Source organism: Uloborus diversus, chromosome 9 (assembly GCF_026930045.1).
Source record: "Uloborus diversus isolate 005 chromosome 9, Udiv.v.3.1, whole genome shotgun sequence".
Lineage (NCBI taxonomy): Eukaryota > Metazoa > Arthropoda > Arachnida > Araneae > Uloboridae > Uloborus > Uloborus diversus.
Window position 1 is genome coordinate 124,213,715 of NC_072739.1, and position 18,860 is coordinate 124,232,574.

An 18,860-nucleotide genomic window follows, 5' to 3' on the forward strand; every position below is an offset into this window, starting at 1 on the left:
TTTCCAATCCCAAAATACTGAATCCCGCAGGATATTTATCGGGATTGATCTCGCGGGATTTTACTCTCAATCCCGCGGGATTCCCAATCCCGCAATTTTTTTTTCCTTTCAAGCGTTTTCCAGCTTTTGCCGCTGATACAACGACTATTTTCACAAGCATCATCTGAAGTGTGAATCTTCTTCTTCGTATGTATCTGCAAGAAGAGCAAGGAACACTGTGTCTCATATGACCAACGATGGATTTACTGTTTAAGAACACAATAAAAATAGAGTATATTTTTCTGAGAATGAATTTGTGTTCTCATTCGAGGTTTCAGTTTTCATATGTTCAGCGATTGAGAAAATGCGTATAACTTATAAGCATTTTCAAAAACCATCACTAAAATTTAAAATCCAGTAAACTACGCTTTAAAAAAAATAGAGAAAGTGCATTACATGTTCCAAAACCCTCTGGAGTAGCCTGAATGCAATGTTGAAGCACTTCTGTAAGCTTTAGTAATGCACTCAAAACCTTTAAGTTACAAAAAGTGTACTCTAAAGATGGAAGCAATGAAAAATCTGACATTATCTTTATATTCGGCACGATTTTAAAAGGGGCGGCAGAAACTTGTATGAAACACAGGATAACTCGCATGACATTGCAGTAAGTTAATCAGCTCATGTTTTTGAATTCCTCTTTAAAGTAAGAGGTACAATTAGGGAAGTTACCCAAACATTTTTACCGAGACTGCGACTTGGTGAAACGGTGAAATCAAGCAGTATTTCCCCTTTGCTGTAATGAATCAAATTCACTGATACAATGACCAACGTTAATGAAGTAACAAGGGTATTTATTGTCAATGCAAGTTAAATAGGATACAGCAAAACACATATCCAACAAACATCGTTTTTATCCAAAATTTTGCAGTTCTTGAGCAAAAACCCAGCGTAAGAAAAGAAAAATCTATTTCAGAAGGTGATGAAGTTAATACGGATCTTTTTCTACATGTACACAGTTACTAAATTTTGGTAAAACCAATTGCAGTGGAGCCACAGCACCACTGCATGTGTTTTCATCAAGTGTATTATTTTTAGAGCAAAAATCCTTTACCATCCCATACAGGTGTCACACGTTTGCTTACCAAACGATAATTGCTAATTAGGATGTAGTGCTTTACAATTGCCGCACGGGTTTGAAGAAGACTATTAGTTCAAGTAATAAAAGCAGTCCTTCCTAAAAAGCACAAGTTTTTCTTTTTGACATAAAAATTTAATTTTTAGAAGAATAAAGCCAATCCCCCGGTATCCCACGGGATTGCCTCCTTACAATCCCGAAATTCCGCGGAACGGAATTCGGCACGGGATTGGAAACCCTACACAATACAGGTCTACTCAACGGAAATGATTTCAGGCGAAACCAAAGCAGTGTGTCCCAAAGAGAAACCAGTAAACCGTCCCAAAGTTAGCCACCGAATCCCAAAGTTACCCCGCTTTACAGTAAGTCAAAATTTCCTGTAACTAGGTAAATGAAATATGCCTTATAACAATTCAGGGAAAAAAAAAAAAAAAAAAAAACTTTTTTTTTTCTATTTCACTCTCTACTATAAAAACAATAATGCGCTTAACGGTTTATATCCACAAAACGGTTAACTCTTTCGCTATCGCATTTAAGATGAACGAGGAAATCAATTTACTGGTATTTAACCTTGATTTATTAAGGTCAATATCCCGTTACCAATGCTTTTCAATAAAACAGCAACATCCGCCATTGTAGCAGCTTTCGCTAAAAATGTTTCATGCCATCGCAGGTCAGATTTTCGAGGAAAATAGGCCAAAAATATCGATTTCATTCCTATCAAGCAGAAACAAAACAGATTAAGAACACATTAGAAATTTAGTTTGATTCAATACAAAAAAATCAAACAAAGAATACTACATGCTATTATTGCAAAATTAATTGGTAAAACTGTTTTTGATGAGACGTTTCCCGACGTTAGTTGTCGTGTTTTGTTCTATTTAGTACATTTTCATCTTGCTATTTTTAACCCTTTATTCCAAGCGCCATTTTTTCGCTAAACAATTACTCCCGGTTTGCTGTAAACAATTTGCACGTGATAACAAGAATTTTTAAATCACAACGATTACTAAAATTTTATCATTCATTCGGGACTAATGTATCATACTTTTAATTTATTTAAATTAAATGCAATTCATAAAAAAAGAAATATTTTCAAAATTCCATTAAAAAGGATTATACGTACCCACTACATTACTATTGAAAAGGTATTTTAAAAATCTTCATGTACGCTTTTAAAATATTGTCTTATGACTTTTTTTTCAGATATAATAACCCAAATTTTTGTTAATGTGCAATGAGATGATAATGTTAGATCACTATTGCTGATTCCCCATCGAAATTTCGACATTGAATAAATTACAAGAAAATAATCCTTCAACATTTGTGTTTTACGCACGTTGATTGTGTTGGTTTATTAACATCTACACATATTGTTTTGTTTCTGCAAACGAAGAAACAAAATTATTTGTTTAACGCGAAAACTTTTGATTATTTTTCCATCAAATACCGATTTGAAAGGATCAATATTTTTAACGTGATTCATTCCTTTTTTCAATCGTTTCTTTGAGAAGAAGAATAGTAGTAAAGAATCTACATACATATGTAAAAACCAACAATTCTAAAGCACGTATAATAAAACAGCAAATCAAAGACAACTATTTACAATTGCTTTGAAGATTTTTATTAGCCAAATATAGGTAGTCGTCAAGGAAAAAAAAAAACAGAAGAAAATTATAATTGAAAATTTTTTTAGAAACCAGGAATCTATCTTTGAAGTCATGATTCAATAATCTTTAGAAAATAAATATTACTTAGGATTTAGTGATTTAAAGTGCTATAATTATCATGCTACAAAACTCGTATTATCATTGAATGCTTGCTTACAAGCAATTGTTTTCATAGTTACAAGATGTACAAGATTTTTAATGATAAAAAAAAAAGACCTGATTTGGATTTTCTTGTTTTTCCTGAAATCTTAACTGCAATAGCTTAACTTACCAAAATGGATACAGTTCTGCCGAGGACAAGTAAAGGGCAGGAACTGCAAATTTTTCATTTTCATTTTTACTAAAAAAATTAAAACTACTACTCTAATGAATAAATAATATTGAAAATATCTTTTCAAAAACGCGTTTCTCAAAAATCCTTACTTTTTAGCTTAACTCCTTAGGGTTACTATTCAGTCCGTGTAAAGTACTGGCTCTAAACGAGTCAACCACATGGGACTTCTACAAGAATATTGAATCTGATGTTCATTCCGTAAATAAAACGATATCATTTTGCAAAGTAAATTATGACAAAACTCTTTTCGTAACTTAATCGATATATCTTTCAGAACTTCGGTCTGAACCTTCAGTACACAGACATTTTAAACTATTAACAAATGTTTCACAAATGCGCACGTAATGCATGTATGTCTTCTGCATTAGGGTTTGGAGACTGGAACGTCTGAACAATGTTTGGAACTTTCGTCTAAAAAGCTTCAGAACACACATATATATATATATATATATATATATATATATATATTTAATAAAAGGTTTTTCCAAATATTTATATTATAGCAAAGTTTTATACAAACATATATATTGTAATCAAAATTTTTTTTCAAACATATATATATATTTTATGTCAAAGGTTTATACAAACTTATATATATTTTAATCAGTGGTTAAAACTAACATCTTAATCAAAGATTTCACAAATGCACGCAATGCATGTCTTCGCATCAGGATTTGGAACTTTTGAGGGTTTGGAAGTGTTCAAGGTTTGGAATTGCCTTCTAAGCTACAAAACGTATATATTTTATACCACTACCAAAAGTTTCACAAATGCACGTAAATGCATGTTTTCTGCATCACTAACTCCAAAAGCATTAATAAATCCTCATACTTCGTGCATCATTCAGTTTTGAGCATGCTTGGTTATTTTAGTAAATGTACTATATATTGTGTTAATATTTCTGTGTGCCATTTTCTTTGCATTTCCAGGGTTTGGAAAGCTTAGGCCTGACTATTGCACCAGGTGATTTGCTATTACTAAAAGTGAGTTCCGTTTCTAACATTTCATTTCCTTAACTTCTTTCAACTAACAACTTTCTTAAAACATTCTTTTTCCTGCAGTATGTACGATGGTAAAACTGCAGGTTGCACATGGCAACTTTTAGGGTTACATGTTGAGCCATCAGCGGTACCTCCTTGAGGTGCCATTTAGCTCCCTATAGCACCCTCAACAGTGCCAAATGGAGCTCTATGGTATGTCCTAGGGTGCAATACGGAATAAAATGGCACCTTTAAGGGTGCCACGGTTGTGCCAAATAGAGATAGGTGAATGGCACCTTTGAAGGGGTGCCTCGTGTGTTTCAAAGTTTCACTCTAAAAAGTGCCATATACAACTCGCAGTTTTAACCTGCAGTTGCTAAATAATCATAATTTAAGAGCACCTACAGTGTACATACACCAGAAGCGAACAACGTCTTCAAAAAATAAAGATAGGGTTCATTGAGGTAAGTGGGGCCCATTTTTGAGAATTGTTCATTTTTGAAATCTTATACAAAAGTTTAGAAAAAAACAATTGAAACTTATTGTCTTATTTTATGTTGGACATCATTAATAAACAAAAGTTCATCATTATTTTCTAAAATAATGCTTTAACTATTCTGAACGAATATATTTTGAAAAAAATGGGATTGATGTCCCACTTACCCCATAGTGAGGGGTAAGTGGGTCATCCCCCCTTTTAATTTAATTTTAATGAAATATATCTAAAAAAGGGGTTACATGATATAAAGTATGTAAATTTTTAATGTGAATGATTTTTTTTTTGTAAATGCGTCCATTTATGAAATCTTTTTTTTCCTTTTAAATCTGTATCACGAAAATTTTTAAACAAAAAACAAAACAATTTCATTTGGGAAATTTATTGAAAGCCTATAGGTATACATTTTGCTTTTACATGTAAAGGTGTGTTTAATGAACGTAATACAGTTGATTAAGATCAACTTTGGTGAATTTGCCGAAACTATAAATAGAAAAGGAAATTGGAAACTCTAAATGACTGAGTCTATGTAAAGTTGGCTAAGGAAGAATAATTATTACTTTATCCTCAGAAAGATTCCAACTTCATCTGCACCAAGCCAAGAAAAAGTGTGACCAGTTCTATTCGTTCTCGCTAATTCAACAGTGTATTTTAATTTGTAACAACTTCCAACACGTGCGGCACCTACTTTATGGATTACTTTGATTTAAGTTTAACAAATACTTAATCACCAGATTTAGCAGTTTTTGTAACTGAACAATCAATTCGTAATAGGTCATCATAGTTGTCTTGTATTTCACTTATACAAATGCTTAATCAAAGTTGCTTTTGATTTTGAAATCCCCATTATTATATAAACCACTTACCCCTTATAGCAAAAATTTATGGGGTAAGTGCTACCCCTTCTCTTAGACACTTATTAATAATATTTTATACAAAAATTCTTGTTGCTGTATGAAAACTATACATGAAAAAATAATTATCATCAAAAAATAATAAAACCAAACCTAGAAACACTTCTTTGAAAAATGGCGGTTGAACTCGCAAAACATTATCTTTTCATTTTTTTTTTTTTGAGTGAATGCTATAACCTAGAAAGAAATTACACAAAGCCCAAATATGTGCAAAACCAATCAATGTGATAAAATTTGACATGATCAGTGCAAAAAAGTTTGAAAACGTCTTCATACATATTCCAGTTTTAGATGGTGAACCACTTATCCCAACCAACCCAAACAAAACTTTTCCTCTAGCTTGGTGGCCCCTTAAAAAAATAAGAGGGTAATTTTTAGGGGGCCATCTAGCTAGGGGAAAGTTCTTATTACCTTTAATTTTCGGAGACGCTTTCCGCGTCTGCAGTATGTACTGTACATTATTGGTGCACTTACCTTAACTTAGACATTAATACTTGAAGGATGCTTTGCAAGTGTGACATTGTAATAATAGTTATACGAAAACAAAATGTGCTACGTAAACCAAATAAAATGCATTTTACAATTTAGAATATTTTAAGAACGCCAATTGAATAGTGTGTACAATAAATAATGCAAGTTCTAATTGAAATATTTGGCTTTTCAATTTTATGTTCTGTTGTTTTTTACGTAAAGTGAATACGACTAATCGCTATTTATCTTAAACTATTTATTTGGTAAGCTATTAAGATAAAATTAAGGATGGAACAGTCTTCGACAGTGGTTTAATCATCTTTGTTGCTTACCCAAACTTAGCGGAATATTTGAAAAATACATTTTTCTGCCTTCGTAAGGTTTACTATTTTCCAGGACCAGGGCAATTAAAGATTCATCAGAGTTTTAGAGAAAAGGTAACTGCTGAAAAACCTCAACTGTTACTTGACTAGTGCAATGTAATATTCTTTCTAAATTTGGCAACAAACAGTAGAGATACAGGTTACTATGATCAACCACACTTTATTTAAAAAAAAATATGTTTATGTCTTCACAGGGAGATCCTGGAGTGCCTGGACCCCCGGGCCCACCTGGTCCTCCTGGACCTACTGGATTACCTGGATTTGATGGTAGAGTTGGATTACCTGGGGAACCTGTAAGTAAAAGCAATTGAAGACTCTTAAATTTTGCGATGCTAATACTAAATTTAGCGGAGTATCATGCTTTAACTACAAAACGCAACCATTCTTTCTATTCTCTCACTAGAAGTATAAAATACGAATATTTTATTTTTAATATGAAATTTATCGTACATAATTTTAAACTTTGTCTATGTGTGCAAGCTTTATTTGACTAAATTTAGTAATATGTAAAAACTTTATGGTATTCAAAGTATACACTACACACTCAACGTTAATAAATATACTTTGATTATAATATTGCGTTTATTTCCATTTATACAGTTTAGGAAAACATTAAGGCCGATCATGATCGCTCATCAGAATCTTTAACTGTGGCGTTTGACTAACTTTTTTGGCGATGTATAGAAACACAAAATATGCGTTTTAAGAGCTCGTTTTGGACCAGAGAGTTTTTTTTTTTTTTTGAAGAGTAACTTCATGTTATGTGTACTTCATGTGTTTAACGGATGAATTTTTTCTAGACATTGTTCGATTTTAGATTGTTAATTTTCTTAAAGCAAGGCTCTACTGCTTACTTATGTGCAAATTATTATTTTCTCATTTGTTTCTGAGGGTTTTTTTCTTCAATTATTAATGTGTTATTAAAGGTTTTGTTTTAAGTGTTTACGTTATTTTATTATTTTTTTACCATATTTTCGGAATTCATTCGGGTTATACTTGCAACCATAAACCCGGTAACCCAAAGATCATAGTTCAGACCTAGCATAAACCCGGTGACCCGCAGATCATTGCTTGATCTATAGCCCAACCGGTGTAAAATGCATACCAAAATAAATTTGAACGAGCTGTTGACAGTTAACGAAATTTAGTTTTGATTGGTTCGATAGGTTAGCCTAATATTACTCTCATGAACTTGTTCTTGGTGTCAAAGAAAAAAAAAGCTCGTTTGAAATTAGTAACAAAATATAAATTTAACGAGCAATATTTTAAAAACATAATTGATGATCAGTGCATTTAGGAAAAAAGATATATTCACGTTTAGTACCCAAAAAAGGGAGTATTATTTTAACATGAAAAAACTTGAACTTCTTTGAGAGTAATTTTTTCTTCGTAAATTCTATCCCAAAAGGTTGTAAACTCTTGATAGGTTTCGCAGAAGAATAATGATGCAGACTGCGTCCTTTGTTGCGTGCAAGATAAAAGCTAAATGTTGGCATTAAAACGATATTGGGGCCTATGATTAAGAGAGATCTGTATTTGGTGCCTTTATCACAATCACGGTGAAATTAATGTAAAAATTAGTTACTTTCGTGCAAATCATCATTGTCGAAAAACCATTAGGCTGAAAGTTAAGACCGCCTTACTTGCAAATGATCAAATAACTGTTCAGCAGACCCTCGTTTTACGCGGGTTTATTTTACGCGGTTTCGATTTTACGCGGTTAAGATTTGACACATTTATTTTATTTTACGCGTATGAGTTTTGGTTTTACGCGGATGCGGTAATGCAAACGTATTTGAAGTCGTCAATATGTTGCACCTTTTTTAGAAAATTCATTCATTTCACAAATAGTTTATTTTGATTCGTTAAGTAATCATAAAGCTCACTTCTTTTTGTCGGGCAAAACAATCATTTTGCTTTATTATTCGTACCCTGTATAGTATTTTTGTGAAATACTAGTCTGTAGCGTCTATATAAATGTGTGCGGTGTAAAGAGAAAATATATAGGGCAAATGAAAGTCGTTAATATGGAGCTCAAATAAACTTTAACAATCTATCTTCTACAAGGTATTGGAAATTTTTTTTAACTTACAACGCCCACGTAACCTGAATTCTCATATTTAGTTAAGTGGATTGTACTATGGTAATCTTTTCGTTTGTTTCGTATTCCTTCCCATTTACACTATTAAAAAAGGATGGAAAAACTACCTGTTAGTAAAACAACCCTAGGAAACCTGGCTTCCACAAAGATTTCCAGAACGATGCTGGGTTTTCTTAAGTAACGCTGTAACGGTACAGATTTTTTTAAACTAATGTTGAAATAATACAGCTTCTATTTTCGTAACGCTCCCAAAGAAGGGGATGTATTATTGTTACTAGAAACCTTTATGGAAGCAGTTTCCCAAATAACATAGGAAGCTGTGACTTACTGACCTCAGGTAACATTTGTCAAGGCCGATATCCCTTATACAATAAAGAGAAATTTGCGTTATTCATTTTACCTGAATTCAGTAAATGCTTCACATATTTCTAGGTTATGATCCCGGGGTACACTAAAAAGGAACTGCCCATTTACTCAAAACCTTTATTTAAGCCCAGTTTTCGAAAGATTTTCTTGTTAACAAAGGTTTTTATAGTGTACTACGAGATCATAACCGAAGAAGATGTGATGTACTGACAGATAAAATAAGTCGAGGCACATGTCCTGTATACCGTATAGGTACATTAGGGTGGTTCAAAAACACATGTAAAAAAAAATGTTTCTCCTAGATAACATGACACCCCTCACTAGTAGTATACTGGAAGAATTTTAGCTTCCTTTTTCAAATGAAAGAGGTTGATCCACCCTCACCCCCAAACTTCAAACGTATGTAGATAGAGGTTAAAAAAATACATTGAACTGAAAAAACTATGTTACGTATTATAATATACACTGGTAATGTGCACATACATTACAATAAAATGAATGTTTACAAAAAAAAAAAAAAAAAAAAACAGCTAGGGAAATTAAATGTTTGTAAATTTTTGGCATTTTCTATGCGACCGCTAATGTTAAATTAAGGGGTCATTGAGCACACTTTTAAAATTTGAGGAAGAAGCTAAAACTCTTAATGCATAATACTATTAGTAAGTCTAAAAAAATAGGGGCTGTTCTGGATTCTAGCTAAAAAACAAGGTTTTTTCAACCACCCTAAGGTACATGTACCTTAGCTCTTTTTACATGAGTTCAGTACGTCACATTTTCCCAGGTTCTGTTTCCAAGGAATTTTCTAGTTAACGGGCAGTTATTTTCATTATTTTTTTTACTGTTGGACTACGCGTTTACAAAAAACCTTCATAGAAGCTCAGTTTCCAAGAGATTTCTAGTAAATCTTTTGTTTACTGTGTACCACGTTATCAAAATCTGAGAAGATGTGACGTACTGACCTCAGATAAGGCAAAGCACATGTACCTATAAGGTGTAGGTACGAAACATATGCACAGCACATACTCCTCGGGTGAGAAACATCTAATATGGTTTCACGGTGACTAAAAGTTGACAGAGCTGACTCGACCAAATTGAAGTAATCACTAGAAAATAGCACTTGGAAAAAGTTGTATCCTGTGGTTCAGAAACTTTCCGGATTTAAAAAAGGAGAATCCCCACTGGGTATCACATGAGTGATATTGCTAACGTGATAAATAGCTAGAATTGACTCATCATGTTATTGGACATAATTTTGTAAAAGGTTTTCTTTTCTCAAAAAAATGTTTTAAACCGAAAAGTGTCGTGAACCTTTTTTGACACTTACACGCTAAAATTTTGCAGCATATATACGTTGTTTTTTACATTCAGCGTTCGTTATTTTTTAGGGACCACCTGGAGAACTGGGTTCATCTGGACCACCTGGCCCTGTGGTAAGTTTTGATCTACATATTTTATACCAATCTTATAAAGTCTGCCAGATAAATATATTTGTTATATAGGTCGGTTTAGATACTCTAAAATTACGGTTGATGAGCTAATATCATGCCTTTAAAAAAAAGGTTGATGCAAATATCAGTATGGTACGTCTTCAAAAAATGTTGTTGCTGAAAGAATAAAACAAATAAATTTGTACATGAAAACTAAAGGAATGTAAAATAACGTTTTGAACCTCAAATTAGCAGAAAAGCTACAAACATGCGTTTCAGAGTTAAAAGGAATGGTCCATTATATTTCTTATTAACTTCAGCAGAGCTAAGTCTATCTCTGTTGGTTAGATTGACCAATATACCTGTATTTTTTCAAGGAATATCTTGATGGACACTTTAATTTCAAACGGTTAAAAAAAAAAAAAACAAATCAAAAATATTTTATTCGAAAAATATTTTATTTTTATTTTGCCACATGATAAAAAACGGGAACTTTTTCTTTTTTGAAGGTAAAAATTTACTGCCAGAAGAAAAACTTATACTTAAACTTGAATAGGAAATGTAGTATGTCTATTGATTTATATCTATATATTTTTTATTCATAAGGGTTTTTTTCTTTATAGGGCCCAATGGGTAAAGATGGACTTCCTGGACCAAAGGTATAAAGAACTCCCAATATGTTTTGTGGTTATTTTCTATTTTTAAAGCTACGAGTAAAATGCAAAATTTACTCAAAACAAAACCTCAGAAATATTACAGCATTAAACGTGTGTATTTCTTAGCTTTGCAGAAAAAAATTATTATTAACCGGATTTCGGTACAATATTTTAGCATTAATCTTCGCATGAGAAGACAAGCAATACACTAACAGTGGTTACGAGACTTTTTAGTCTGCGGAACCCTTACGGCTCTGCCTTTACTTCAAGGAACCCTGGTATATTGTCCATAACAAGACAAAATGTTTGCCACGTGAAAGTCACTGATATAGCAAAAATTGTAACTATTCGCTGTCATTTCTACTATTTCTAATATAAAAAATAATACTTAAAAAAAAGTGTTGGATTCGTGTAATTTTTCGAATTATATGGATTTTAGCTCTTTGTAAATACGTTGAACAGGCCCTTCATTTCAAAAAGTTCCAAGGGTGTTCAATACATTTTATATTTAAAAAGCAACAAGTTACGTAATTACACTTTGTTTCCAGACTCTATGGTTGTGCTGGAAGTCAGGAGACTCATAGGGATGTTCTAAATAATTTAAAAACAACCTAAAACGATATTTTTTCTAGGGCTTTTTAAACGTATTTTTCTGTGCAAAACAGGAGTATCGGAGTCACTCCTGTGAGCCACATGCCCGAAAACGTTATAACGTAGTAAAAAAAAAAAAATCTTGAAAGCATCGCACGTTGCATGAGAGTCGCCCAGCAGATCTTCAACAAAGAAACTTCTGCATTATTTATATTTACGCAAGTCTCATTCACAGATATAATTAAGATTAAAAACGTAAATCAGTATGCTGATAAAGTAATATTTATTTATACTTATATTTCGGGAATGCACGGCCCTATTATTAAATATACGTCAAAATCGCTGGCTATTATTGCGACGGTCGGTTGGTTGATATTATGACGCAATTTAAAGCAGCTGTTGGCCGCAAACTTCGACAAATGCATCAAACCTCTTTTAAAAACTAAAATATTTTGTACTGTCTTCTGTACTTACTAGTCTTGTTAATGTTGGGTTTGTGCTAAAAATTAACAACGTGTTTCAAATTTGCCAATTTGTGAATTTGTGTGCGTGTAGCGCGTCAGCATTGTTTTTGCGACCCTATGTTCCGGTGTGTCTCTTTCTTGTTATCGCCCCGTCTCACCCCGATCAAAATTTTGCCGCACATTTTCTTATCTCTCTCCTATATTTAATTCATGAGTTTAAACAGATATTTGCAAAGTTGTTTTTGAACCAATTATGTGGTTAACAACTTCTGCTGAAAACCTATCAAGATTTGAACATAGTTGCCCAAAAAGTGTTGCTTGCTTTTAATATTCTTTATATTAGGCTGCGAAAGCAACATATCTGACAGTGTTTCGTTTCATAAATTTAATTACTAAAAAGCTGCTTGGGGAAAAATAAATGTATTTGCTCACAAGAAAATCTATTTTGTTTGAAGCATATTAAAAAAAAAAAAATGTCCCTTGTTTTTAATATAACTCGAACGATGGATTAATAGCACAAAAAATAAATATATTTGTTCCATATTCTTAAACTATATTAATGACCTGTGTAGAATTTTTAAGATGGCAGATTAAACAGCGGCCAAAAGCTTTAAAAAGCGCTAAAAAGAATCTAGACATCAGGACTATCACCAAGATACTCAATTTTGCAACCTCTGGGGGACATGCGTTTCTAAACGGCATTAATATGATGTAATGCCAATGGTGAAAACAAGTTTCACTGATTTGTTTAATCGATGTTCACATGATTTTTTTAAAAGATTTATCCAAATCGTGGCGGAACCCTAGGGTTCCGCGGAACACACTTTGGGAAACGCTTCACCAACACATGTATGAGGAACCAAGTACATGAGTTTTTCTCTTGAACTACATCTTTACAGTTCAATGTTATTAATAATATGTATTTCATTGTAGTTCTTGATCAATAAACGTATTTAATATATCTTGATATTATTTCATCACAATGGTTGTAGCCAATTTGTTGCATCAGCCAATACGAGGGATAATATTCTTATTTTCAGCTTATCACGAGCAAAAATCATTGTATGCGTCAATTCTTTTAGGTGGCTTTCGAAGAATCAACATTAATTCGAATTTTAGTAAAGGAATTTTGGGCAAAGTGCTAATTTGGGAAATATTGGCTTCGTATTTAGCGCCATCTATCTGGTAATATTTTAACTATGTAGTAACATACGCAGTCTATTCCAGTTAGGAAAAAATTGCCAGTTAGGAAAAAGGGATCAAAGAGAGAGAGAGAGAGAGCATATAATTATAATACAAGCAATTTTCAAAAATTGATACTCATATTGCAATATTTTGTTGTAAGTCGAAAGTTATTTTCGATATTTGTAAATGATAAAGTTCTTATTATTAACCACGTAAGTTCATTCAATAGTTTCTTATTAATTCAATAGTTTATTCGCTCTTTTTTTCTCTATCAATTTTTATTCATTTATTCATTCGTTTATTTTTTTATTATTTATCATTCATAATTTTATTCCGTAATACATTTGATGGATATCATTTTTGGCAATTAAATCGAAAGTATTTTATTCGAAAAATATTTTATTTTTATTTTGCCGCATGATAAAAAAAATGAACACAATTATTTCTTTTTTGAAGGTTTAAATTATACTGTCAAAAGAAAAAAAAATGTCTCAATGCACATTTTATTATAAAATATATAGTTCTTTCTTTATCTGCTGTAACTCTCAAAAGAATTTTCCAATTTTTTTAACTTAGAAAAAGATAAGTTATCTTTACTACTTCATTTTGTCCCACATTCCTCTGTTATTTTTTTTAAACTAAACACTGTTGCGTAAATAACAACACATATGAATGATTATACAATATTTTTTGTCTTAGCTATAAAGACACGTGTAATATATTGGATGTGTGACTTCTGGAAATTTCGAGATCCATCTAATATTATATTAAACGAGTTGTTCTAAATATAGTTTCTTAGAGTCTTGCTCCTAGATGCTGATGATAAATGTTCATCATAATTATGCGATAAATCATAACTGAGTGAGACTAAAGGAATTAGGCTTTCGACAAATTAGCATCTCATTAAGTTAAGAACGCACAAAATTTGATTCAGCGAACTCCCAAATGTACTTGGAGACATTTGTTATTATGATGGAAATTATTTCATTGCAAATTATAGGCTTTTTTTTTTTGTTGAAGGTCTGGCTATTAGCATAATTAGCTAGTTGTTCATAACATAATAATAAGCAAATCAAAAAAGAATTAAAATGTTATCAAGTCTTCAAATGGATAATTTGAACATTATAAGAATGCATAAAAATATTATAGTCCCAATAGTCCGCATAGCAAACTCCCAAGTTTATTGCACTTGGGATTACATTTTTTTTCTTTTAAAAATTATTTCCTTGCTAATTAAAGGCTTTTTTTTTTTTTTTTTTGAAGGTCTGACTATAAGCATAATTAGCTAGTTGTTCATAACATAATAATAAGCAAAACAAAAAAATGATCAAAATGTTATCAATTAAGCACTCAGGTGGATAATTTTAACATTATAAAGATATGTAAAAATATTATAATCCCAGTACTCCCCATAGCGAGCTCCCAAATTTATTGCACTTCGTAGTTCACTGCATTGCAATTTTTTTCTGGTGGAAATTATGTCATTGCTAATTATATAGGCTTCATTTATTTATTTATTTATTTATTTTTTTTGAAGGTCTGACTATTAGCATAAATAGCTACTTGTTCATAACATAAAAAAGCAAAAAGAAAAAATGATAACAATGTTTTTAATTAAGCCTTTAGGCGGATAATGTTAACATTGTAAAAATATGAAAGTCCCAATGGTCCCCATTGCGAAGTCCCAAGTGTATTGCACTTGGGGAGGGGGGTTGCTGTATTGCATTTTTTTTTTTTCGATGGAAATTATTTCATTGCTAATTATAGGTTTTTTTGAAGATCTGACTAATAGCCTAATTAGCTAGTTCTTCAGAACATAATAATAAGCAAAACAAAAAATTATCAAATTGTTATCTATTATGGCTTTAGGTGAATAATTTTAACTGTATAGTGAAAATATTTTTTCAAGACGATACTTTTTTAAAAGACAAAACAGAAAGAGGGTTTTAAATGCAAAAGTTGCCATTTTAACGCTGTTAGCAGTATTATTTATTTCTACGTAAGAAATATCTATAGTTAGTTTACTTTTTTTAAAACTGTAACAGGTTGTGGTAAAATTGTCAATCTTTTATGAGTTTGTCTTTATATTGTGTCTTAGCATTTCTAAGGCATGTGGTTTCTATACTATATGTATACAAATGGTATTCTCTCCTGGAAAGAAAAGAAGGAAAACCATTTCTAAGAGAAAAAATCACAGATGTACTTTTGATGAATGGAACACCTATCATAAATGCTCGACAAAATGTTATTAACCTGAAAGCTTCAGTACAGTTAATGAATCAATCCGTATGCGACCGTGCAGGTCCATCATCAAACCGAAACTTTCCCTTTTATCAATATTTATTTTTATTGATTCGTTGTTATTTCGTTTTGTATTTTAGATACCAATATTCCAAGACAGCTGAATTCCAATGTTCGAAAATTTCTCGTATTTTATTTATTTATTTTTTTACACGAATCTACCAAAAATGTTATTTGATGCAAGTGTGAAAAGTTGACTCTGTTTATTGTGTTTATATTAATGAAAGGAAGTTATATCAGTTGCAAAAAGAATACTATCAGAAGCAACTACCTGATAAAATAACTCATAATATTGTTCTGAACTTCATTGAACAAAATACATATTTTGCCCAATTTTTCTGCATACATTTTAGGGTGATAAAGGAGAACGTGGTTTTATGGGAGCTCCAGGCCTTCCCGGCATGCCCGGGAAACCAGGATATTTAGGATTACCAGGATCCAAAGGCGACAGAGTGAGATTAAATATATAAGTCTTTCAATTCTGTTCAGTTCTCTGAGCTTCTTCTTACGTTTCGCAATTAGTTAAAACTATTCATTGTGCACATGAGTCTTCTTAACTCAACTTTCTAACATTCAACACGATGTTATTTGTTCTTTATTCTACTGTGGTACTAATATCCTATCACAAACTGGTGTGACTCGGAACTTTTTAACATTGTTCTTCAAACTTTTTCTAACATTTCAACATTGGTTAACTCTTTTCATCGTGGTACATGAGCCTTCTTAGCTCCTTAAGTTCCAACAAGCAATGCAGTGCTGTTTGTTCTCATTTCTACTGTGACACTAATATCTAATCACAAACTGGTGTTACTTGGAACTTTTTTTAACGCTGTTCTTTATGCTTTTTTCTAACATTTCACCATTGGTCGACGCTTTTAATCGTGGTACTTGAGTCATCTTAACTCAGCTTTCTAACTTTCGACAAGCATTTGTTCTCAATTCTACTGTGATACTAATATCTAATCACAAACTGATGTTATTTGGAACTTTTTAACTCTGTTCTTTGGGATTCTTATAACATTTCATCATTGGTTAACACTTTTCATCGTGGTACGTGAATCTTTTTAACTCAGTTTTCTAACTTTCAACAAAAAACGCAGTGCTTATTGTTCCCCATTCTACTGTGTTATTAATATCCAATCACAAACTCGTGTTTCTTGGGACTTTTTAACTCTTATTTTCACATTCTGCAGCATTTAAATAATATTTGTTTTGATTATACACTGTTGTTTATTATCAATAATAGCGTGATACGTCACATTTTTGAAAGTTTCTCCAGCCGTTAAAATAGTATTTGTTCTTGCTTCCACCATGATTGCAATATCCATTCATAAACGACGAACTCTTTGTAGGTTTAATCGTTCTACAAGCATCTAAAGATAAGTTGACCTTGTTTATGGAGCGGTTAACTAGGTAGTTTCTTAAACTAGAATTTCATAAAATTTTAATAGGTCTAAGAACGTTAAAATTTGTGAGCAATAGCAAAGCTATTGAATTAATAATTACAAGTTTTTATTACTCAGCGTTAGTCAGTAACGTTACAATATCAATGGAAAAATTAGGTTTTTATATTAAAATATTTTTCGAACTGTGCTCTTTTGTACTTGACACGTTCTTGTAATTTTACATTTTAGTTAATTCATACTAATTAGAAAATATTGCCAATACGTGTGCCAACCAGAAAAAGGAAAATACGATTGTTTTGCGTCAAACGCGACCTTCGGTGCTATACTCATCCGAAAAGATAGTTCAGACAAATTACCTTTAGTTAATTGCTTATACTGAATTACCTCAAATTTTTACCTTTTTCCAATCATCTTTAAACATAATTTTTCAATGTAATTTTGAGTTGAGTACCGATCGGAAACAACAGTAACGATAATTGCATCACTCACCTTCTGCGACTGCGCACAGTTTTCTGTGCCATCTTAGCATACAGAACGCAGATACAAAACCTAGGCAACTGCTTTTTTTTTACATGCTATTTCTTAAAGTGTGATTTAAGCATTATTGTTCAAATATGTTCAAGTTTTACTCATATCATGAACATTCATATTTACAGAAAAGAAAATTACCTGAAATACAATTTACAACTGTTATTCCTACAATTGACATAGCATATGAGCATATTCGCAATAATTTGCGTAACCAAAAAAAAAAAACCCCGAAAACAATGCATGTGTTACTGCAGTACAAATAACTTGCAGTTTAAAAATAAAATTTGCTCTTCTGTTGAAAGAGTAAAAATAAAACACGTTTAAATTTAATAAAAAATTAGAAATCACGACACACAGTCCAACTAGTATTTGTTATTGTAGATAAACATATCTTATATAAGTAGATACACATATAGGTAGTATCTGATACTCCACACCACCATAATTCAAGCCTTTTAAATATGCTGTGCTTGTATCTAAACTCAAAGTCTGTGAAAAGTACGAAGTTAATGTGAATTCATTTCTTCTCAACTAACAACTCTTTTAACTAGTTGCTTAATTATTTATTAAATGGCACCAACTTTTTAAAAAATGCTTTATTTTTCAGCTAATAATTTTATATAAATGAATTATTAACCCTTATTTGACTATTTATTTGCTATATCTACATTCTACCAAATTTTCATTGTAAAAATTGTATTATGCATTAGATATTGTGATAGATATATCATTATCTAGTTGTTTTCTATTGTGTGTGTGTAGTTGCTATATGTTTAATTATTTTAAGCATATGCATTAGATAATTTTAGATAAATATAATATGCTAATTTTATATTAAAAATGAAAATGACATGTGTCTGTCAATGAAAAGACCTGCTTAGGTTAAATTAAATCATACTTTACTGTGCACTAGTGACACCCGGACGGCTTTGCCGTAGTAGAAAATTAAAAGGTCATTTGGTTCGCCTGTATTTTTACAAATAATGTATGATGAATTTCTCGCCAATTGGCTTGCCCGTGTTACGGTTCCCCGTTAGGATAACTTGGTAATTTACTCGTGCATCTTATGATAATTTTGCTCGGGAAAATGTTCTTAAAATTGAAATAAAAAAAGAACAAAATCGAATTTTTGAAAAATCTCTTCGAGGTGCACACCCCCATTCTACAAACTAATTCTGTGCCTAATTTCATGTAAATCGGCCGAACGGTCTAAGCGCTATGCGCGTCACAGAGATCCTGACAGATATCCAGACAGAGAGACTTTGATCTTTATTATTAGTAAAAATTAAAGCAATGCCATGTGATAAAATTTGTATTTATTTTGAAAATCACAAACAAATAACACTGAATAAAAAATAAAATCAATATTAAATAACAGAGCGTGTTTTCAAAAATGAGAAATAAATAAAGGGACCTCATTGAGGAAAAAAATGTTATGAGTTGAGTTTTGTAGAAACCAGGTGTTTATTG

General features: G+C 31.7%; 1 protein-coding gene across 1 annotated transcript in view; it reads left to right on the forward strand.

Annotated features, from left to right (window-relative positions):
• LOC129230019 (collagen alpha chain CG42342-like) overlaps window positions 1–18,860 on the forward strand; it is a 102,582-nt gene that overhangs the window by 20,973 nt on the left and 62,749 nt on the right. Inside the window, exons 7-11 of the mRNA XM_054864404.1 lie at window positions 4,048–4,101; window positions 6,557–6,655; window positions 10,215–10,259; window positions 10,880–10,915; window positions 15,807–15,905. Coding sequence (XP_054720379.1) covers window positions 10,886–10,915; window positions 15,807–15,905 — 129 coding nt within the window. The 5' untranslated portion in view covers window positions 4,048–4,101; window positions 6,557–6,655; window positions 10,215–10,259; window positions 10,880–10,885. The remainder of the gene's footprint in view (window positions 1–4,047; window positions 4,102–6,556; window positions 6,656–10,214; window positions 10,260–10,879; window positions 10,916–15,806; window positions 15,906–18,860) is intronic.